A 24,670-nucleotide genomic window follows, 5' to 3' on the forward strand; every position below is an offset into this window, starting at 1 on the left:
AGTCTTCCCCCTGTTACATGGCCAAGCTCCTGATGAAGTGCAGACAGGGTCTTGTCCGAAACCCTTCAGTGCCCCGAGGTAGACTTTAGAGAAAAGCCTGAAGTCCTTTCTCCAGGCAGCTGCTAACCAGCTCCATCTGCGCCGCTGCCTCCTTCCAACAGCCATGCAGCGGGACAGCTGCAGTTCTCAGAGCCCACCTGCTGTCTCCCTGCCCTGTCTAGTCCTCCTGAGCTCGCTGTCCCCTGGGCACACCTGCAGCACAGCATTATCATGTAGTGCATTTAAGTTTCCTACTCACTCTCCACGAGGCCTTCACCTGCGGACTGCATAATGCGTGAAACACATGAATTCGATGGTTTATGCTTCTGGGATCGGGAGAAACTCAGCGAGTGAGGACCCCAAGGGGCCAAGGGCCTGCTATCGTGGCCTTGCCCCAAGCTCCCTAACATGCAGCCCCATCATCACCCTCCCCGACGTCTCCTCTGTACTGGGACAGGAAACCATCTGCGCTTAGGTTTTGCTGGCCTCCTGTTGGTCACTAAAGGCAAGAAGGCACTAAAATGGTGCTGGGCAGCAGAGGTTACCAGATTCCCACTCCTACTCCGGCCACTTACACTCCTCGTTCTGAGGACAATCTCGGTCCTTTGGGGGACTACGGGGCTGCTGCGTGTCTGGCAGACTCGAGTCACTGTCCGTGCTCAGTGAGGCTGTGAAAACCAGGCACGGATGACACAGTTCTCTACGCTCTTAGCTGTTGCCAAGAAAGCCAATTTATCCATTTAGATGAGTCCTGAGGACAGACAGAAAGAATATTCCCCTTGTGTAATGTTTTCCGTTTTGTTTTTGTTTCTGTGGCACTAGGAACTGAGCTCAGAGGCTGTGCACGGAGCCGCGTCTCCAGCTTTCCCTCCCCTTTGCGAGGCAGAGTCTTACCAAGTTGCTAAGTTCCCTAGGCTGGGTTCGAACCCACAACCCTCCTCCTCAGTCCCAGAGTACTGTGATTACAGGTGTCAGCCACCACGCTCAGCTTGATTTATTATTTTTAATCTTCCAAAACAGATCAGGACAAGCCAGCATTCTCCTGGTCTCCACCGTAGGTATGAGCAGGTTAGAAGCTTGGTTTTCAAGTACTAGCTGAGCACCTACTAGTTATAAAGAGTAAAACTCACCTTCTTTGCTTGGATCAGGAACTAATTAAGGATCAACTGAGAAGCCGCAAAAGCCCGTGGTACCAATGTGGGCAGGACGGGAGCTGCTGGAAGGGAGCCTTGCCGGATGGGGTGGGAGGCAGGTCCTGTGAGGGCTTCAGATGGACATGGGGTCGGGTGGCCAGTGCACTGTGGGGAAATAGGCACCACGTGGGCCACAGCGCACAGTGTCCAGAGAACAAGGGCAGCGTGGCCCAGCTCGCAAAGGGCCAGGGGTCAGGGGACCCCGAAAGGCTCTGAAGGCCAGGCCAAGAAATGTGTACTTTCTTTTCAATTTTTTTATTGTAACGTATTTAAAAAACATAGGGCTGGGGATATAGCTCAGTGGCACAGCACCTGCCTGGCAAGTGCAAGGTTCTGAATTCAATTCCCAGTACAAAAAATACAGAAAAGTTAGCCAGGCACGCTAGTGTACACCTCATTGCAGCACTCTGGGAGGCTAAGGCAGGAATACTGCAAGTTTGAATCTAGCCTGGGCAAATAGTTCAACACCAGCTTGAAGTCCATAGTAAACCCTGTTTTAAAAAATACAAAGTAAATAAATGAATACATAAAATAAAAAAAATATAAAAAGAACTGGGAATGTAGGCTAGTGAAATTCCTCAGAAGCACAAACAAGCAAACAAGCCAGACAAGCTAAAAAAGCAGAAAGACTATGGCCCGGGCCTAAAGCTGTTTCTGTCCATAAAGTCTGGTTAGAACATAACCATGTCCACTCATGGTGGCTCGTCTCCGGCCTTTCCCGAGAGCCAGCTGCTCCTGGGCTGGCCCGGTGAGTCACCACATATCGTCAGCCTGGCCCAGCAGGTGTCATGCTTCGGTATCTTGTGCACGAAGGTCCGTGAGTCTCCGACGGTCAGCAGGGCTCAGGGTGCCATCGATGGGCTGGGTGGTGGCAGTTTCTGTGGGGTAACATTCTTCCCATGGCTGATTTCAGGCTGTGGAAGGTCATGGTGTCCTAAGTCCCTGCATCTTTAACAGGCTTGGCGTGGCTGGTGCTTGGCCTGGGTACATCACTGGCTGGGGATACCGTGCTTTGCTTTGAAGTGCATCTCCTGGGACAGGAGCCCTGCCCACACAGTCACGGCACTATCCCAGGGTCAGGGAGGTAAACTAGACAAGTCTACCTAGTCCGTATGCAGACCTCCTCAAGCGCACTGAAACTGTTCTAAGCCAGTTTTTTTTTTCTTTTTTCACAGTACTGGGGATGGAACCCAGGGCCTTTGCACTGAGCTACACCCTCAGGCCTTTTTATTTTTATTTTTTAAAAATTTTTATTTATTTATTTTAAAGCCAGTCAAATTTAGCAGTGGGGGTGGTGGTGGTGGTGGTATACCATTTATTTTTATTTTTGAGACAAGGTCCTGCTAAGTCACTAAGTTGGCCAGGCTGGGCTTAAAATTGTAATCGTTTTGTGTCAGCTTCCCAGGATGCTGGGATTACAGGTGAGCGCTGCCATATGCAGCAATGCTTTCTACCCTCAGCAGAGTAGGTAAGACTTTTTTGCTAAAATAAAGGATGATACAGTGGACACATGGAAAAAATGTTCATTCTGATTTGTCAAGAAATGTTACAGTTATATATTTTTATATCTTGTTTTTCCTTAAAGTAACAATTTTAAAACTTCAAAAACTTATTTTCACAAAATTGGATATCCTTTTATAATGTGCTTTAAATCTTGATTGCATACTGTGAGTTTATTACTATAAAATTGAGATATATATAAAATATTAGTGCCAACAAAATAAATAAGGAAATAAATTAAAAACGTACTTTTTTGGTACAGGAATTGAACTCAGACCTTGCATTTGCCAGGCAGGTGCTGTGCTGCTGAGCTATATCCCCAGCCCTAAAAGCTTATGGTTATTTTGCACAGATGTAACTCTCTATACAGCGAAGGCTTTCCTGGCTCAGATTTATTGGCTCACTTAACTCTAGTCCTCTACTGCAAGAGGAAGGGAATCTCCTATCCTTGAAGCTAAGCCAGCCGTTTTTTCAAACCATGATCAGTTCCAGCTGATCGTGGAGGCTACTAGAGTATTTAATCCTATGAGAAGGTCACAAACCCAGTATTTGGGAGGCTGAAGCAGGATCGATTCAAGTCTGAGGCTGTTCTGGACTACATATGTAGTTACATAGCGAGACCCTGTCTCAAAACCAAAACCAAACCAAAACCAAAAACCCTGGCTCAGTGCTTGCTTAGCATGTGCAAGGCCCTGGTTTGATTCCTTAGTACTGGGGAATAAATCTAATCCTATGAAGGGACATTCAGATTAGTATAAAACAGCAATCAGAAAGATGAGCTCTAAAGAGTCCACTTCTATCACATAATGACTATACCGAAGTCCACGAAGATACAAATAATAAGCCATAAATGAAACCCATTTTTTCTGCAAACGAGTACAGGTGATAGGGTTATCTTGTTAAGAATGACCATGTCCCTTAAGGTGGTGAGTGTTAATCCGGAGTGTCCCTAATCTCCTCTGGCCATGAAACTCACACCTGGGAAGCTTCAGAGTGAAGATGCCTAATCCCTCTTCCCTGAGGTGATTCAGCATGGTATGAAAAATGATTAGCCAATTTCAGAGTACCTTGTGTGTTATGGTTTGTGTTCGGATGGCCCCCCAAGCCTCATGCAACCATGGATGCAGCTGAATCCAGTGTTCGTGATTGGTTCATGGTCTAGCACTGGGGCTGGTGGTGTGAGTGCTGCACCCGCCCAGAGATGGAACCAGCATACAGCGTAAGGGCAGGAAGGGGGCTTGCATTGCTTTTTCTTTCGCACTGTTCACACTTGCTGTTTGCAGTGGCCATGAATGGTGGCCCTACCATGCCACTTTGCCTTGGGGCCAGCTGAGTATGGACTTAAACCCCCAAAATTGTAAGAAATAAATTTTCCCTTTCCTAGTTTTGAGCATCAGGTATTTTGTCTCAAAAACAAGAGAAAAGTAACCAACCAAGACACTGTGTTAAATTAAATGACTTAAAATTCCCTTTTTTCTAGCTAGGTGTGATGGTGCAGGCCTAAAATTTCAGTACTTAGGAGGCTGAAGCAAGAGTATTGTTGCAAGTTCAAGACCAACCTGGGTTACAAAACGAAGGGCAGCCTGAACTGCGTAGTGAGACCTGTCTCAAAAAGACAAAAATAAATAAATAATTTTTTTGTGTTTTATTTGAGAGAGTCTCACTAAGTAGCCCAAGCTGCCCTCAAGCTCACCGTCACCCTACTTTAGCTCCTGAGTGCTGGGGTACAGCATGGGCCATCCCCCCAGGCTGGCAATTTATTTACAGATGAGGTCTTGCTATGTTGTCCAGGCTGGCTTTGACCTCAAATGATCCTCCTGCTTCAGCCTCCAGAATATCTGGGACAATAGGTACATGGTACTATACCTGTCCACTGTTTTTTAAAACAGTTCTGTTGGGCTTATATGATCTTACCCACACTTTTGACTCCCCTTTGTAATGATCAAATTCAACTCAGCAAGCGTTTATTGGACACCTATGTGACCTGGGCTTACGGTAGGGGCTGGAGATACAGAAACAGTTGCTGTCCCTCAAAACCAGCTGTCTGAAGGGACAGAAATAGGCCTGTAGTTCCAGAGGGGGTTAAATGAGCCATCGAGCGATTAGACCCATGATCCTGTCCTAATTTCTCCAAGAGAAAAGACAACAATGAAATAAAAGCATTCTATTTCTTGCTTCCCTGAACATTTTTGACTGGAAAAAATTCAAACTTATGGAGAGACGGATCTTTCCGTTCAAGTATGCAGCTGAAAGTGTTAGTGTGCCCAGCTTGGCTCTGATGGCTGGATGAGTTTTCTTTCTTTTTTTTGTATCAGGAACTGAACTAAAAACCTCATGCTTGCCACACAGGCACCCGCCACTGAGCTACATTCCTGGCCCTACTCTGGTGGCTTGAGGATCAGCCACAGGACACACGGCACAAAATCAGCCAATGAGCCAACCAACCAACCAAACCAACCGAAAAACAAATATAAATAAGAAACACAAAAACATGAATTATCAGTCTGTGTTTTATTTCTCTGACACGTATAGCACTTCAGGCACTAATTAAGCCTCTAATTAAGTCAACTGAATAGCTGTATAAGTGCAGTATCACTTGAAATAAATTAAGTACAAATCCCCTGTTAGAGGATCCAGTTAAAGATACTAACAGAGAAAAGGATACAAAGTACTCAAAATTCAGTGCATTTTATTTAACATTTATTAAATATCTTTCAAATGATAAATCATTGAAAACATTTTCTTTTTTTGAGACAGGGTCTCCTTATGTAGTTCAGGGTGGACTTGAACTATGTAGCCCAGGCTGGCCTTGAACTCATAGCAATGGTCCTGCCCCAGCCTCCCAAGTGCTGGGATTGTAGGTGTGTACCACTATGCCCAGCTCTGAAAACTACTTGGATCAAAAGTCCTTTTAATACATTACAGAGCTAGGCCTGGGATTTAGCTCGATCGTTCAAAAAGCTTGCCTGGTGGGGCTGGGGATTTAGCTCAGCGGCATAAACGCCTGCCTTACAAGTGTGTGGTCGTGAGTTTGATCCCTGGTACGGATAAAAAAAAAAAAAAGAGCTTGCCTGGTAAGCACGAGGTCATGAGTTTGATCCCTAGTATATAAAAAAAATTTGTGCTGCTATAAACATGGGTGCACATCTGTCACTGTGGCATGATGTTTCAGCTGGGCGTGGTGACACACACATGTAACCCCAGCACTCGGAGGCTGAGGCAGGAGGATTGTTGCAAGTTTGAGGCTAGCTAGGGCTACTAAGTACACTCAAGACCATCCGGAGCTGCATAGCAAGACTCTGTCTCAAAAGACAAAACAGTCATAGAGCAGTCCTTGACACAGGTGTGAGGAGTTAGAAGAGAAATGGAGGCAGCAGTCAGAGAAAGACTTTAAGCGTTGAGAGACACTTCCGCGAAGCCAGGCCCATGGCACACTATTGCTCTGGCTCCCAATGACCCCCCATATGAATCTGTAAGCTCCCTGCACATTCACTGCCTTATTCCGTCTCCAGCACTGGAAGCAGGTGGAGATGACTCCAGTGCGTGCAGAGAAAGGTGTTGCAGCTTGTGTCTTGACGGCTCCCCAGAGCCTCATGCAGTCATGGAGGCAGGCTCCTGGAGTCCAATGCTGGGATTACGCGTGTGAGTCCTACACCCACCCTCGGGTGCGCAGCCTACACACAATATAAGATAGAGACGGTCTCCTCATGTGCTTTGCCCTTTTGTGCTCTTGCTGCTGTTGCTGTCTTTAGCTACCATGAACGGGCTGCCCTCTGCCACACCACCCTGCCTTGGAGCCAGCTGAGTATAGACTGAAACCTCCATAAACTGTGAGCTAACTAAACCTTTTGTCTTTCAATTTTGGGCATCAGGCGTTTTGTCTCAACAATGAAAAAAGTAACCAACACAAACAGGAAAGTGCAGATTCACCTGCAGCGCAGAGCAGCCCCTGCTTGGAGGAGACAGTGCAACGGGAAGGCAGGGTGCAAAGCAGCTCGCCAAGGTCTGGGTGGCAGAGGGGAAAGGAAAGAGGTAGCCTGTCACAGGCGGGAGCGACTGCGCCCCTGACAAGGCCAGGGCTGGCAGAAAGGCACTGCTGGAGACGTGGGTGCCTGCATGCTGGAGCCGACAGGTTCTTCCCGTGTCTGTGGGTAATCTTATTTATCAGAAGATAGCAGTGGCATCTTCCACGTAACTGTGACAAGATAGTTGGGTATAAAGATGGTCAGAATGTTGTCAAAAAAAAAAAAAAAGAAAAGAAAAGAAAAGAAAAGAAAAAAAAGGAGTAAAGGAAAATAGGAATGCACCTGCTTGATGTCAGAATCCGGGAAAGAAAGTACTAAGCGGCATGGTTCAGACACCCACACAAGAGGAGAAACGCACAGTGAAAGGGGGTTTAATGAAAGAAGTTCAGCTCTGAAGCAGAAACCGTTCCAGATGCTCTGCACCTCCAAGAAGTGACATTCCCCTGGTGGTCACCAGTCACATGAAGGCACAGACAGGGCGGTGCAGAACCAGTTCCTCTGTGTGCAGGCTTGGAGGTGCTCCCTGACTGAAAGGGCACACAAGGCAGGCACACGCAGTGTGCTGGAGGCTGGGCACCGTGCCACATGCCTGCACTCCTAGCACATGGACAGCTGGGGCAGTAGGGTCACCAGTTCAAGGCTCTGGATTACTTAATGAAACCTTGTTTCAAAAAAGCAAAACCAAAAACCAGTGATCTGCTGGGAATCCACTTTGCAGTCTGTGTAATCACCAGGGCACTTGCCATGAGCATTTAAGTGCTATTCCTACCCTGGTATGGTGGCACATGTTTGTAATTCCAGGACTCGGGAGGCTGAGACAGGAGGATCATCATGAGTTCAAGGCCACCCTGAACTACACATGGAGATCCTCTCTCAAAAAACCAAACCAAAGGGGCTGGGGATTTAGCTCAGTGGCATAAGCGCCTGCCTTGCAAGCAGGCAGTCATGAGTTCGATCCCTGGTACTGATAAAAAGGAAAAAGACAAAAAAAAAAAAAAAAAAACCAAAACAAGACAAAACAAAAAATCTCCTAAAAGTGCTGGTCCTAATTTTTAAAGAACGTTCACAAACTACCTTGTCAGGAAGGCCAAAACCCAGAACCTGATAAAGATCCACAAAGGGGGAGAAAAGTCCTCTAGGGGTGGAGGTGAGTAGGAAGGGTGGAGGAAGAGGGCCAAAAGATGAGGATCAGGGGCTTAAAAATGTAAAGGCTAGCTGCGCACACTGGCACAATTCTGTGATCCTAGAACTCTGGGAGGCGGAGGCGGGAAGACTGGGCAACTTCGTGCCATCCTGTCTCAACATAAGAAAGGGGAGGGGGCTGGGGGTATGTCTCAGTGTGAAGGCCCTGGGTTCAACCCCAGTAATGCAAAGAAAAAAGTAAAGGCTGTAGGCTAAGTACATCCAGCATTTGCAAAAGATAATAAATGGATGGAGAGGCCAAAGACGGAGCAGAGTAACTGAAGAATGAGCTATACCAAAGACTAAATGAAATTCCACGAGAGGAGCCTCTAAGGACAAATCGTGCACTCACACAGCGGCTCACAGGCTGTTAGGGAGGCGCGGATGCAGCTACTGGCTGGGGAAGGGCTGCCGGGCTCCTTCAAGGGACAGCATCACTCTCTGGGCGCATTTCTTGCCGCCCCCCTCACCGTGCTGCCCCTCCCTCACCAGGCATTCACCCCCGCCATCCTGTTCCGCCCAGAAGCACAGAAATAAATCCCTCTGCTGTGGAAAGGGCCCCAAGTGTGGCAGGTTCCTGTCTTGGAACACAGGACCAAGGACGAGGCATATTCTGGGACGCACAGCAGAGGACTTAGGGTACTTTTTTTTTTTTTTTTTTGGTACCAGCAATTGAACTCAGGACCGGGGCTTGCCAGGCAGGCCCGGTGCCGCCGAGCTACATTCTGGGTCCTAGGGGGTGCTTTAAGGCAGAATCCAGCAAGGGTGATTCCCCAGAGGGTGTGCCGAGGCGGTGGTGACGGGCCCTGCAGAGGGGTCACCAGGAGCGGGCCATGACAAAATGTGCTTTTTTTTTTTTTGCAGTACTGCTAAGGATTGAACCCAGTACCCTTTGTACACTAAATATGTACTATACCACTTAGCTACACTTGTGGTTTTTTAAGGGAAAAAAGAATTCTGGCCACTTGGCTGTTGGCTTCAGAAACAGCAAAGGTCTATAGGATTTTGGAAATGTCCTTTGGATGGATAAGGCAGAGGAATCAGCTCTGGGTTAGGGCACAGTAGTATGGATTTGAACACGTAGGCAACCACTCCTAGAAAACGTCTATTAGTGGATTTACACGGAACGGGAAAGCACCCTCTAGCATCACACCACCAAGGCCCAGTGTGTGCTTTCCCCTTATCACGTCGCTCCGAGTTGCGTGAACGACATGAAGAACGAATGCACATTAAAATTTAATTTTCAAATGTCGTGCAGCCAGGAGAAATAGCTAACCACGGATAGCATCAGCGTTTGCATGGTTTTGACATGTTGAACAATAGACTGACTGCAGCCAGGAAATTGTAACAGTGATAATTGTATAGTCGAGCATCTGGGTTTAAAAAATTAATTGTAAAAGAGTAAGCTTTGGTTTGGCAGAGACTCAGAAAAAGTGCTTAGAATCTTTGGTAACCACTTTTTTGTTTGTTTGTTTTGGTACTGGGGCTTGTACAGAGCTTTTACGCTGAACCACATCCTCAGCCTTGCATTTTTTTTTTTTTTTTGAGCCTGGTCTTCCTAAGTTGTCTAGGCTGTGCTTGAACTTGTGACCCTTCTGCTTCATCTTCTGGAGTGCTGGGATTATAGGCATGCGCTATCATGCCTGGCCAAGCACATGCTTTACATGTGCAAGAGTACGCCGGGCTTACGAGCAAAGGCAAACTTGGGAAGCCCTGGCAGCCGCACACGTCCGGAACCCCCTGGGACAGGCCCACTGACTCTCCCACACTCGGCTCCTGCTCCCTGGCTCCTGCATCTTCCAAGGTCTTGGCATGCCGAGTGGATCCAGCGTGAGGAGGAAGGAGGGTCTGGAAACGTGTGACTGAAGGAATGTTCAACCTAGAGGGGAGATCTGATAAAGGGCGAGGAAGTCATACTCCCGGCAATTACGTGGGGGAAGAAGCAGCAGCTATCTGTATGCTTCAGGGGCCAACAAACAGCAGCAAGGTAGATTTCTGGGAGGCAGATTTCAATTACAAATGAGAATGAGCTTCCAAATGACTAGAGTTGTCTAACAGTAGAATAATTATTTTTGACAAGCTGTGAGCTCCCTGTTACTGGAAGTACTCAGTGACTGGGTGATTGCACGTCACAGAAAACATCCCTGAAGCACTCAGCGCTGTGTACGGGGGAGCTAGGCTGCTTCTACTGGCCTGTGGACCCCAAGATTCTAGGTGAGTGCTCCACAGCTTCTGAGTGACTAGGCTGCCTACACACACACACACTCACACACACACTGTACACACACACACACACACACACACACTGTACACACACACACACACACACACTGTACACACACACACACTCACACACTGTACACACACACACACTCACACACACTGTACACACACACACAGACACACACACACACACAGTGGCTTTTTGGAGAGACAGGGTTTTGCTATGCAGTCCAGGCTGGCCTTGAACTAACACTTGACCTCTTTCTGCCTCAGACTCCCAAGTGCTGGGATTATAGGTATGTGCCATCATGCCCAGCTAGACTCGGTACAAAAGGAAAAAAGTACAATTAAAATAGTTCTCTAAGGGCTGGGTTTATACAGTCAGTTGTAAAGTTTAGGATGTGCAAAACCCTGGGTTCAAACCCCACCCCCCAAAAAAATAGAAATGAAAAAAATTAAAACTATTCTCTAATATAAACTTTTTTTTTTTTTGCTGAGAATAACCAATTATTTTCTTTTCTTTTTTTTTTTTTAACCAATTATTTTCAAGAGTCTATAGAGAAGAAAAATACATAATTTTTTGGTTTTTTGGTGGCAGGAATTGACCTCAGGACTTTGTGCTTGCCAGGCAGGCACTGTGCTGCTGAGTGTAGCCCTGACTTTTTTTGATTTTTTTTTTCTTTAGCTAAATACTTTGGCAAAAATAGAAGACAGAAATAAGGTAATTTGTAGTTATGTTCTCAATCATATGAATTCATATAGAAAGACGCACTAAGAATGGCAGTGCTAGCCGGGCGTGCTGGCTCACGGCTGTAATCCCAGCACTCGGGAGGCTGAGGCAGGAGGATCGTTGCGAGTTCAAGACCAGCCTGGGCTACAAAGTGAGCACAAGGCCAGCCTGAACTGCATAGCGAGACCCTGTCTCAAAAAAAAAAAAAAAAAAACAAAAAAAAAAAACCGAATGGCAGTGCTTCTTAATATTAAGATAGCACTAATAATGACAGCATTACCAACAGAGATAATTCTATAAGTGGTACTTACTGTGCAGCCAGCCCTGTTCTAAGAGGAGATATTAGCAGAAAATATGGTGAGTGCTCCCACTATCTTGTTTTGACTGATTAGACTCTGTTCCTTTCTGTATGATAGTATCAAGTTTGAGGGTATAGGCAACTACTTTGAAGGCAATAAGATTCACTAAGATGCCCATTCTGGTTTGACTATTGTCTCCTTAGGAAGTCCTGTAATGTTTACAATGCTTAAGTTTTATTGGTCTTGTTCTCTACTGTTTTGTTCAACTTTATAATACCCAATGAGATAGACAATTCTTTTTAAGGAAGCAAGAGGCATTATGGTAACCATCGTCGATAACCTTGTACTTTGTTTTTACATCATGTGCTATGTCTATCCTTGGTTTTGACTGACAGCTCTGTTTTGCCATATTTGACTTTATTCTCTTCCAAAAAAAAAAAAAAAGTAATAAGAACTAAGGAGTAATAAAACCCAAAATGTGTAAATTTTGTTGTAAAAAAGACAGGGGAAAAGAAGTGCTCTAAAGGATACAACTGCAAGTGTGTTTAGGGGTGTTAAACAGCTGACCATATTAATGTTTTTGGTTGGATCATTGAACACAACTGTTTGCAGTCTCACTGTTTGAATGTCCACTTTGTATGCTTTGATACTGTGACTTGAGCAACTATCTCTAAGATGATAATGTGTAATCTATTAACTGGTGATTTCTTACTGTATTTTTTTTTTTTTTTTGTAGTTCTGTATTACTTGTACCCTTACACCACTTTGTTTTGTTTTTCTCTTTTTCCTTTTAAATAAAATTAAAAAAAAATATGGTGAGTGCTGTTTAAATTATTGCAGTAAAAGACATACCACCCTTAAAGGCTGCCCTTTTGCCTACAATGTCCTCAGGCCACCATGCCCAGCTAGACTCGGGGTAAAAGGGAGAAAGTACAATTAAAACGGTTCTCTAAGGGCTGTGCAGCCCCTCCGAAGCAGCCCTGGAGTCCTCTTTGCAAGGGTCTTTAGTTGCACTGTCAAGCCCTGAATCAATTCTAAATATTTCTCTCTCTTTCAGAGTTATTTTGACTTGGGGGAGAGCCGGCAGTTGCACAGTGTCAGGCTGGGAGAGTACCGGGCACAAAGACACACGGTCACGTAGAATTTAACAGGAAAATGAGGAGTGCTCAAAAAATACGGTGAGGGTTAATTTAAAACCTATTATGTTAAAGGGCATCTTGCCATTCATCTTCTTTAAAATACTCTTTCACTTCACACACATTTGCCCCATGGTTCTTGGCAATGTCTTTTTTGGTCTTTTTGAGACAGAGCCTGTGTAAGTTCCGACCGGCTTTGAACTCACCTTGTGCCCCAGGCTGGCTTTGAACTTGCAGTGATCTTCCTGCCTCAGCCTTCCCGGCACTGGGATTATAGGTCTGTGCCACCATGTCCAGCCATGCAATATGTCTTTTAACGCAATAAGTTAAAACATTTTTTAAAAATCAATTTTTGATCACCCTGTGTATACTATCAGTCCTTATAACATCCCTAACACGTAGGCCCGGTTATAAAAGTACTATTACTTCATAAAGGAACAAACTTAGTTGAGTGTAAGTTGTCTAAGGTAACAGGGGAAATGCTCAAGTCATGATTTAGAGTTCTTGTGCTTTGTTTTATTTTTCCTGGGGTTCTTGTTCTTAAGCAGGGCTCTGTTTCTTTTTTCTTTTCTTTTTTTTTTTGTCTTTTTCATTTTTTTATCGGTACCGGGGATTGAACTCATGACCGCCCGCTTGCAAGGCAGGTGCTTATGCCGCTGAGCTAAACCCCCAGCCCCAGGGCTCTGTTTCTTAAGCAATGTACTATGATATCTTTCTTCCAGCCCTAAAGCATTACAAGTTCATTTAAAAAGTCAACGCCTACCTATTTCAATAATGTCCTATGCACAAGGGCAAAATTTTCAAATAAATATCACAGATTAAAATATGTATCATAGCTGGGAGTGGTGGCGGATGCCTATAATCCCAGCACTTGTGAGGCCGAGGCAGGAGGATTGCTGTAAGTTTAAGGCCAGCCTGAACTGCATAGTGAGTCCCTGTCTCAAACAAACAAACATCAAGTCACACAATCATATTTACAGAGATGACAGGAAACTGAAGCCATCATCAGAGTATACATTTCTACAACAACACGTACGTTTCCCCCCTACACTAAAAGTGCCACACGGTGGCAGAACAAATGCCAACAGGAGTCGGAGGCAGAAAATACCTACACTTTTCCTTATGGTAAACATCATACTCTGCCTGGGGAGATGCCTTGGTGGCAGAGCAATTTCTTAGCGTGTCAGAGGCCCTGGTTTAAAGCCCACACCAGGAGAAAATCAAAAACCAAAAGCACTCTGACTACCGCAGTGGTATTGTGGTTTCGCACAATGACAGGATTGAATTCTGCCTAGGTTGATTCCACTACCTTATTTTAGTTTGTTTTTTTGGGACAGGGTCTTGCTGTGTGGTTCTCTCTGGCCTTGAACTTGCCTCCTGCCTCAGCGTCCCTCAGTGGGATTCCCCGAGGACACACCACGCAGGGCTCACTTTCATGATTTTTAAATCCAGCCTCAGAACTGGTTCATCACACAGTATCTGAGTGGCTGGTAGATGCTATCAACTTCCAAATGCAAAACACGATCTGCGCCGTGCTTTAGCGTTTTGCTGTTCTCTGGTTTGTGTTTGTACAACAGCCTGTAAAATTCCTGCATCGCGGAGTAAGGCGGTCATGAGTCCCATTTGCCCTGTGCAATGCAAATCCTGCGTGTGGGTGGGCGGGATGCGCCGGGTCTTCTAGCGGGGCCCACCAGGCGGCGGTGGGTGACATGGCACCGGGAGGGATGCGATGTCCCTGCGCCTTTGGGCTGCTCTCCACGGAGGGTACAGCTGCCCATAGCTCACTTCTGCGTGGTTCCTGATAATATGAAAAGCAGTCGGGGGAGGCCATGGAGCAAGCTGGGAGGGGACTCGAGCTCACTGATGTGACCCTGGCCCAGCAGCTTCTCCAAGTCCAGATTCGCCCATTGGTAAAATCAGAAAGACACTTAGGCCACATGACAGTATCATAAAGAACAAATAAGATACAGTGTAACCCCGTGGGACATCAACGCAGTGCTCACAGCCCAGCAGGATGAGAAGGGTGGGGGCCGCGTCGCTGTGGACCTCGCATGCAGCGTTTACGTGGGGCGCCGGCTTCCCCTAGACACGTTCACAGACCGGCTCACAACGCGCTTCTGTGAGGCATTTTAAATAGTTCACGTCTCTCTCTGTCAGTGAACTGGAAACGGGCCTGGTTTTGAGAAATGAACTCCCAAATCATCTCAAATGTGTTATTTTCGGTTTTGTGTTGCTAGGATTGAACCCAGTGCCTCACACGTGCCAGGCAAGTGCTCTACCACTGAGTACATCCTCAGCTCTTGACCATTTAATATTCATCCTAATTTCTCTAAAAGAAAAAAGAAAGAAGGAAAGAAATGATAAAGCGTATTTGGTGTGGCTTTTTCTTGCCCTCCACACACGCCTGGTAGCCTCTGCCTGGCTGGGTTGCAGTCTCCTGTAGAAATTATTTCAAAGATCTCTGCCATGCATGTATGAGAGCATCCATACTCTCCACTGTCCTACTGTGCCTACTGTCCACAAAGAGCTGAACATAACCTATAATTCTTTTAATGCAGATTATCATATCTGAATAATACCCCTAGTAAATACACAGACCTGATGCATGCATGGATATATACATGGCTGATTTCATATACATCCATATACACAGAGGTGCATAACATTTTCACTGGGGTAATACAGATTTACCCAATTTGTTGGCACCATGGAAGAGAAGAATTCAGGCAGGGTGGTACTTGCTACTTTGAGGAGCAAAGATCAATTTGTAGCTCAGGGCATGAACAGACATGCCTGATTTTTGAATATAATTAAATGGGACAAGATGTGCAGTTTAATCCTTAATTTATGAACTGTCATCAACATTTAATAGGCTGGGCATTTGAGGTTAGTAATACGGACCTATATTAAATTTAGGATTAATTCTAAAGCAATCATTGCTTCTTGGTTATGTCTTCAAAGGAAAATTTGATGATTTTATACACAATCATAGATCTATCCTTATTCTAACTTAATTTCTAATTTTATTATCATATTCTAAGGGGGAATTTAATTCTACACATTGAAATTCAAAAAGCAAAGCTGGGACTTCTAGCTTTTTAGTAAACTAACAGAAATTCAAGAAGCAAAACATGTCATTCATAAGCTTAGACCGAAGCAGTGAGCTTGCTTTTGCCTTTAGCTTTTTAACAAGGGATCAATAAGTCGTCAGCTCCAGAACCTCATGACAAATTACCATACAGTTTACTTAATTAAAAAGAATACTCTGGGACAGAAGCTCTCATACCTTGCAGGTATCAGACAGTCTTGGGGGATTATCTGAGGAATTCATAAATTTTAGTTTACAGGCTGCTGGAGTGAACACATGGAATACATAAATAATGTAAGAGTTTGGGTTTCTATGATTTTGCTTGTGTTTGTATCTTTTACTTATAAATATGGTATATATATATATATATATATATATACATATATATATATATATATATATATATATATATATATACATATATATATATATATTTTTTTGGTCTTTTTCTTTTTTATCGGTACCGGGGATCGAACTCGGGACCACCTGCTTGCAAGGCAGGTGCTTATGCCGCTGAGCTAAATCCCAGCCCCCACCTTATACATTTCTTATGTCTTCTCATGTTCCCATTTCTCATCGGTTTTAGTACTTTTTTTTTTAACTACTGATACCTGGGGACCACTGGCCCCAAACTACCCCCCACTATCCCTCCGACCTTAGATTCCAAATACCCTAACGCATATCTTATGCAAGATGAGCTTAAACTATGTCTGTGACTTTACCAGAAGCACCTCCGAGAACAGAGAAGCTGTCTGCTGAGTGTACGGACGGTGCCATGAACGTGCCTCGCCAGGACTCAAGGAGACCGCAGGGGCGGGGCAGATGCGGAACAGCGGGAAGGGCCTCGGATCCATGGCCACGCCGTCCGGTGAACGGCTCCTCCAGGGGAAGGGGTTCCTGGACCCCTGCGTACCGCAGCTGGGCCGTGACGAGGACGCTAGTGTTTCTCACGTCGGCTCATCCCCTCCCTGCCTTCCGTCCATGCAGGGGACTGATCTAGGGCCTTTGCACTGATCTATATCCCCAAACCTGCCTTTTTTATATTTTTATTCAGAGACATGGGCCCATGAAATTTGCCCAGGCTGGGTTCAAATTATCCTCTTGCCTCAGCAAATAAAGTGCTGGGATTATGGGCATGTGTTATCATGCTTGGCTTTATGATAACGTTTCTGTTTTGTCTTTTTGGGACAGGCTCTCCCTATGTAGCCCAGGCTGTCCTCCAATTCAGTTTTCTTCCTGCCCAGCCTCCCAAGTGCTGGATTGCAGGCATGTACCACTACGCCTAGCTTGTGAGAATTTTAAAAGGCCATATCTAAAAAATTTTCTTGCTAGGCATGGTGACGCATGCCTGTAATCCCAGTCCTTTGAAGGCTGAGGGAGGAGGATCGCAGTGAGTTCGAGGCCAGCCTGGGCCCTGTCAAAAAATAAATACGATTAAAACAAAGACAGAGTGAAGGATGCTTACCAGTTTAACAGAGTCACAACAGTCACTACTGTGGCTCAGCAAACACAGAGCCAGTCAGCAGGCATCACATGTTTGAAATGAGAACTACGGCATGTTATAGAGTGACGCACAGTGTTTTCTAGATGCTCCCAAGACCAGAGCCTGTGCACAGGAAGACCAGAGCCTGTGCACCAGAGCCTGTGCCCGGAGCTCCCTGCCAAGCACAGGCGGTAAGGAACACAGCCGTGGAGTCAGCCGACTTGGGAGGAATCTCTGCTCAGAGCGGACAGCTAGCTGAGTGCTAGGAAGTTCCCTAAGTGGGTCCAGAAGGAGAATCTGAGAAGAGCCTTTGACAAAGTGACTTAGTGTATCTTGAATGCAGTGCAGTGCACTCTGCAAAACACACACACATGCAGTAGCATGTGACTTAGAGGGAGCACAGCACGAGAAAGGACGATGACATTTCCCCAACAGGAGCCCACAGAATCCTGTCGGAGCCACCGGACAGCAGGTCAGCCGAGCTCCTCGGGCTGGGTCAGGGAGACCTTCCACAGGGGGCACCCTTGCACCATTCAGGGCTCTGTCTGCGGCTTTATCGTGCTCTCCTGGAGAGACCAGGGTTTTCACCAGGCCAGAAGTCAAGGCTCGGGAACAGGGCAGGGTCTGCTTACCCACAAGCCCTGGTCAGCACTGACAGGTTGTTCAGCTCTGTTTCGGGTTCCCTGATCACTAGACCTCCGTAATCTTACTCCAAAACGGAGAAGCATGGCCCCGGCTGTCACAGGATAGAGGCTGAGCTTGCTGCCAAAGATCAATGCTCTGTCTCTGCTGTGCTAAGTGGGGAGCCTGACAGTGCCCGCCACGCTGTGGGAACACCCGGGGAAGGCTTCGGGGCACCAGGCAAACAGACCGAAGCTTCTGGTGGGCCAGGCAGCTTGAAGTGGCACAGATCCTCAAAACTGTGCAAAGTCAGACTGAAGGATTAGTGTATGCACTAGCAAATACAAATCTAGGTAGTTACAGAGACTTACGAAACCTACATTCAGTAACAACGTAGAAGTGTCTCTTTCTTTTCTTTCAAAAAAACATAGTTCTGGAAAATCCATGCCTCTTGGCTGTATTTTAAGATGAGTACAGAGTGCTACTTTTAAAAAACTGTCCTCTCAGGGATGAAACAGGCTCCTCTGGGCTGAGAGGCTGCATCCTCTGCATGCGGTCACGCGGCTCTCCCCGGGCACAGGTGGCTCTGGTACCACAGACTGGGAGCCATAATTGAATCCAGGGCTCCCACAGAGAACTGCTTGCCACGGATGCCCTGCAGGGCCTTCTCAGTCACCCTTCTAGATCTAGTCGAGTCTTTGTTTCAGCTAGGTGGTGCAAGGCATGAGGATACAGCTGTTTGATTAAAAATATACTTGGGAGGCACGGATAACAGGCACAAAGGTAGAGTCAAACACGCCTTGTGAACAGGAAGGGAGCAGGCACCACCAAGGGCCACTCCGAGTTATTTATTCATTCAATCATTCACTAAGGAGTCGTTCAACACACGTTTACTTGGTACCTATCATACTCTGGGCATAAGCTTTCAGGGCACAATGGTAAAGTCCAGACATGTTCCAGGCTTACAACAGGAGTTAGTTGCCGTCAGCCATCTAAGTTTGCCTGGCTTCACAATAAAAATTAGATATGCAGATATATACAGTAATATTTTAGGGCTCAATAATTCGGTGATAAATTTAAGAAATGAAATAATTTAACTTTTTTTTTTTTTTTTTGGTACCGGAGATCAAACTCATGACTTTGAGCTTGCCAGGCAGGTGTTTATGCTGCTGAGCTAGATCCCCAGCCCATTTTATATTTAATTTGGTAAAGCAAAGATCAACAGTTAGGAAAATGATGTGAAAATAAAATAGACTTCTAGCTGCCTATATTCCAACAGTATCAGGTGGGTTTGGGCTGAGAACTGAGAGTGGCATATTTTATGATGTCATAAAAAGGCTTATCATTGAAATTGTTTAATAATTTTATTCATGATTCACAAGGGAACAGAGATTATAATCATTAAATCTGTTGGTGCCACTGAGGTGTGTGGGATTGCTAACACCTCAGAGACAAGAATCTAATTTTAAAATAACATTAAGAAATTAGAGGAATAGATCATCAAAGCAAGATGAGACTCCCTGGGGACACATGCTAAATAATATACTCAGAGGCTTAGAAGGGAAAGCTGAGCTTGTTGAGGAAGGAATGCAGGTCCAGAGGGCTCAGAAGATGCGGCTCTGTGAGAAGAGTCTGCGTTTATGTCACGTGTGATTAGAATTTATTTTCAATAAACAGTTTCACATGGTTCAAAACCTTCTCTTGGCATCAGGAGTGGTGTCACATGCCTAAAATCTTAGCACTCAGGATGCTAAGGCAAGAGATCACCCTCAATTTATGGCTAGCCTGGGCTCCACAGTGAATTCAAGGCCAGCTGGACTACATAGAAAGGCCCTGTGTTGCTTTTTTCTCATTGTTGAGACAAAATACCTGACATCCAAAATGAAGGAAGGAAACGTTCATTTAGCTCACAGTTTATGGAGGTTTCAGTGTAAACTCAGCTGGCTCCAACGCAGTGACACATGGCAGAGGGCAACACCTCATGGCAGCCAGAGACAGAAAGCAACGGGAGCAGACGAGGAGGCATGCAGAGAGGAGACTCTTCCCGCCCCTTACTGTGTATGTAGGCCACACACCCTGTTCACACCCATAATCCCAGCACTGGACACGGATCGATTATAATTCCAGAAGCTGCCTCCATGACTGCAGGAGGCTTTGGGTGGACATCCAGACACAAACCAAAACAGGCCCTAGTCTCAAAAAAACAATGAAAAACTGAAACCTTCTCTGCTTTGCTATGGACAGAGACTGGTCACAGACTTTAAAAAGAAATAATGATGTTTTGAAGGAGATTTGGAATCCAAGCAGTAGTTGCAAAAACTGACTTGAGTAATAATGGTTTACTTCTCTTTTTGTTTAAAGACAGAATCTATATAGTTCAGGCTGGCCTTGAACTTACTATGTAGCCCAGTTGAATTTGCAGTGATCTTCCTGCTGGGATTACAGGCATGGACCATCACACCATCACACCCAGACTGAGTATTTGTTTTGGAAAACAGGTTAAAGAGACTCTATATGTATTGCTACAAAGGAAAACACTAGAAATATAACTGACTTCAGGAGACAAGGAGTGTGGCCTTCAGGACTTTGCTGTGTGTGCCGCATGGATTCTGCCCCCTCCTCGTGCTAGGCTGTGAGGTTGGCTCCAGGCACTCGCCTTCCTCTCCCGCAGTCCCCACTCTCCTTGAGACTTCAGAGATTTACAGTATACAAAGATCACACCTTCCAAAGTGCGTTTCTGCCTGTTGCCAAACCAGCAAGCAATTCTTGGGAGTCTAGCATTAAATTTTGGATGCCTCACTAAAACATGACTTCAATTTATTTTTCAGTTCTCAGCAGTTTGTCATAATTTGAAAAAAATCAATCAATCAAATCAGTCCTACAACAGAAATCTTTTAAAAGTATAATATATTTACTTATTTAAAGCACATTTAGGGCTGGGCATGGTAGCGTATGCCTGTAATCCTATCATTTAGGAAGCTGAGGCAGGAGGACTGCTGTGAATTTGAGGCCAGCCTGGACTATATGGCAAGACTCTAAATAAAAAAAAATCAGAATCAAACTAAGCCACAGACAGGCATGCTGGTGTGCACCTGGAATCTAGCACTTGGGAGGCTGAGGCAGAAGGATTGCTGCAAATTTGAAGCCAACCAGGGGTACAAAGTGGGTTCAGGGCCAGCCTGAACTGCATAGTGAAACCCTGCCTCAAAAAGACAAAAAAAAAAAAAAAAAACTCCAACCAAACAAACAAACAAATCCAAACCAAATCAAATGGTGGCACACATCTGTGATCTAAGCACTTGGGAGGCTGAGGCAGTAGACCTGCCCAAATTCAGGCTGGACCAGTAAGTTTAAGGCCAGCCTGAACCACATACCAAGATCCTGTTTCAAAATAAAACAAACACAAAAACCAAAAAACCTCAAATCAAACCAAACCAAAACATAAAACATGATTACATGTTATCAGTTAATGTCCTTATTTACATATTTACATGTTGTCTTCCAATATTTATAAAGCATTAAAAAATTTTTCAGAGTTGCATCCATGCCATAATGGTATTTGGAATTTTTTTCTCCGATTGTGTTATAAACATCTTACTGCCTATATTACAAGTTCTATCTGTCTGTCTGTCTGTGTCTCTCTCTATATTCTCTCTGGCATGAGGAATTAAATACAGGTCCTTTGCTCTGAACGATACCCCCAACCCATTTGTAAAATCTTTTTTTTTTTTTTTTGAGACAGGGTCTCACTATGTAGTTTAGGCTAGCCTTAAACTCACATTGTAGCCCAAGATGGCTTTGAACTCGCAGTGATCCTCCTGTCTCAGCCTTCTGGGATTACAGGCATGTGCCACCACATCAGGTTACATTTCTTATTTTGACACAGGATCTTGCTAAATTGCAAAATTGCCCAGGCTGTGCTTGAACTTACAATCCTCCTGCCTCAGCCTTCCAAAGTGCTGGGATTATAGCCTATACCACTAAGCCCACTTTGCTAGTTTTATTGAGACAGTGTCTCTGTGTAGCCCAGGCTGGCCCTGAGCTCCCAATGTTCCTGTCTCAACCTTGGGAATACAAGCCTGTGCTACCGTGCTCAGCCCAGAAATTCTTTAGGAACAAGATGGGACAGGGGAAGGCCACTACCTCTACATAATCTCTACTGTTATCACTAAAGCAGAAATGGTAAATGTTAAGACATCCTCAAGAGGCTGCAGGAGAAGAGCAATTCAGTGCCCACAATGATGCTGTATGGAATGTTTTATCAAGGAGCTAAAGTCAAGTCCCAGGACGGGAGCAGAGCATCTGCCCAAGGAAAGAGACGGGGAAGAGAAAACACAGCAACATCTGGTCTTGGAATGTGCTGCCAGGTAGCCAGGATTGTGCAAAAGTGCTGCAAATATTAACGGCTGGAAAATGAAAGAAGGGAAGGAGGGAGGGGTCTGGCTTAGTCCCGAAAGGAAGAACAATAACGTTTGTAATTGTTTTCCATATTAGAGGATCAAAAAAGGAAGCTTTTATACTCAACATGCAGCAAAATAGTTGAGGCATCTATGTCTGATAACAAGAAATAGCAATATGGAGGCACGGGCGGGGATGCTCTTCTGTTTCTTTGAGAGAAAGGAGGGGAAGGGAGGCGGGGAGGGAAGGGAGGCGGGGAGGGAAGGGAAGGGGAGGGGAAGGGAGGCGGGGAGGGAAGGGAAGGGGAGGTGTGTGATCTTGCAGGTGCAGATGTCTGTGAGCATCACTGCTGCTGAGAAGAGAAATGCACTGTGTGCTCTATGGGAATGCACTTTACAGTAAAACAAAACGTGCAAGGACTTCTGGAGGTGGGGAGGGCAGAGCAGAGGGCAGGAGCAGCTGCTAAGCACTGAGGTTGCTAACCACCGGCAGGACAGTGCCCAAAAACCAGCCCGAAACCCTGAAGCAGTTCTAGGAGGAAGTGCCAGTCCCCAACCTTGTCCTTTTAAAAAATCCCTCACACTGGCCTGGGAGCTGGACACTTATGGAATTATCATTTTTTGTTTGTTTCTTGAGACAGGATTTCATATGTATTCCGTGATGGTCCTGAACTCACTATGTAGCGCAGGCTCGTCCTGAACTCCAGGCTGCCTCAGCCTCCGGAGTGCTGGGATCACGGGCACGCGCCCCGACTGGCTGTGCTTACGGAACTGCCGTCTGTGAGACTGTTCTTTACTGAGTGCTTCACTTTGAGCTGTTCTCTATGCCTAGGGTGATCCTCCTAAGATGACATTAAGAAAACAAGAAAAACTTTTCTGTAATGATCATGGGGCAAATGACACGAAACACCAGGTAAAGAAGAGGTAAATATTAAGCAAGCTGTTCATAAACCATTTAGAGTGTTTCAAAATTAGCATGGATGTTGGGGACTAGGGATATAGCTTAGCGGCACAGTGCAAGGTCCTGAGTTCGATTCTCGGTACACCCTTCCTACCCCCAAAAGAATAACCAGAAGGCAGACTCCGCAATGCTCGTACAGTCTGATTTTGACCAAACGATATTTGTTCGTGTCTGTATTATCTGAAGCAATTATTAAAAGGAAGTTGGGAGCAAGTCTGGCTGTGTGTAACAGAGATATTTAAACAAGCCATTTTGAAAATGTTAAAAAATTAAAATTGCAGAAAGTCGATCTATAGGTGCCATGTATTGCCTGAAGTGGCAAAAATACCATCTGCCTCAGTCTTTTAGCAGCACGCTGATTTCAAGTCGCAGTGGGCTGAACTGCAGGCAGACGCTCAGCTCTAGCTGGGGAAAATACACAGACGCTTGTAGATGTTTTTCTAAGCAAGGGGAGTCAACACACTCATTTTGTTCTAGACATACGTATTAGTTACCATAGCAAACCAAGCGCGAATGTGTCCGAGAGCCTTCTCCACCGTCTCCACGCATGCCCAAGAATTCCTGCAGCTCAACAGGTGGCACTCTTTTCTCTAGCTCAGAACCGGATCCACTGTGCCTCCCCACTGGGCCAGCAGCTAAGGATCCGGAAGAGCCTGAGATTCACTCGCTGGAGTACAGACCTACAGACCGGGTGTGATTCAGATCTCACAGCACTATGCACAAGAGCAAAACTATTAGCACTAGCTGCTGGGGCGCGACTCACTTGTGGTAATTTGTCCCATTTAATAAATCCTTTCTGTGTAGTTTTTACTAGGTAAGTAAGATGCTCTCTGCTTTCCCATCCTAGAAGCTGGAACAGCGGCATATGGTTAAGCAGCCGCATCACCCTGGTGGCTGGGCCTGAGCAGGGGGCAGAGGGACTCCTTAAGAGGAAGGGAAGGGCCTACGGAATTATCAGCTGTCTAAGTGCTTGCTGGCTTAGCAGGAAGAGCACCACTCACGCACTCACACTGCGTCAGGCACCGCCACATGGTGGCCTGTGACGAGGAGGGTGATGGACAGACAGACGTGTTAAGTGTAGGATTGTGTAGTATAGTGAAGAAGGCAAAGAGCAAGCGACGAGCGGCTCCCCTGGACAGCAAGGCCACAGTCCAGGGGTTGTGATGCGAGGCCCACAGGAGGGCCGTTTGCAGCAGCGGTCACCTTAGCAGGAGCAGTGCCTCGGATGTCTTCTGCATCCCAGAACTGCTGGGTGGAGAAGGGAGTGAACTGGTCTCAGCACCACACAGGGGAGAATGGTCCCTCCCAAATTGGAGTGGGCTGAAGAGCAGGAGAGCATTATTCTAAACTGGTCTCTCCACTGAGAAGCCGAGGGCCCCGCGTCAGAGTCTGCAGTGAGCTTTGCACTGCAGGGTCCGCGGCACTCTAACCTGCTTGCCTTTTCCAATAGAAACCTCTTCCCCGTCCGCGTGCTTCTGTGATACGCAGCCCAGAGCATTCTCTGTGTCATGAACAAGTGTTGACACTCCATAGTCACCCTCCTCTGTTTCTATTTGCATGTTTGCTTTTGTTAACTGTCACAGAAAATCCCAGCCTTTATCTTCAAATCAGTTTGTGACTACTTAACCCTGTTTAGACCTGCAATGTGTCAAAAACTTTCCATTTCCCGCTGCACTGTGATTAAAAGCTTTTCTCCTGCAGTTTACTTCTTCCCAAATTACTTCCTGGGTCTTCTCTACTTCTTTTCCTTGTGGTATGAGGATTGAGTTCAGGATTTTGCATACTCTAGGCAA

At 45.7% G+C, this 24,670-nt stretch overlaps 1 protein-coding gene across 6 annotated transcripts in view; it reads right to left on the reverse strand.

The window, feature by feature from the left end:
* Pdss2 (decaprenyl diphosphate synthase subunit 2) overlaps positions 1–24,670 on the reverse strand; it is a 279,546-nt gene that overhangs the window by 7,890 nt on the left and 246,986 nt on the right. The window contains exon 9 of one of the 6 annotated variants that reach the window (XM_063253956.1): positions 1,170–1,337. The exons of 4 other annotated variants lie outside the window; for them this stretch is intronic. In XM_063253956.1, the coding sequence (XP_063110026.1) occupies positions 1,191–1,337 (147 nt within the window). In that variant the 3' untranslated portion in view covers positions 1,170–1,190. Of the gene's footprint in view, positions 1–1,169; positions 1,338–22,202; positions 22,759–24,670 lie in introns of those variants that run through there. One more of the 6 variants, XM_063253958.1, reaches the window with a different exon arrangement.

This window comes from Cavia porcellus, unplaced genomic scaffold (assembly GCF_034190915.1).
Source record: "Cavia porcellus strain 051 isolate PalLab524CR breed Dunkin Hartley unplaced genomic scaffold, mCavPor4.1 scaffold_7, whole genome shotgun sequence".
In the NCBI taxonomy this organism is placed as follows: domain Eukaryota; kingdom Metazoa; phylum Chordata; class Mammalia; order Rodentia; family Caviidae; genus Cavia; species Cavia porcellus.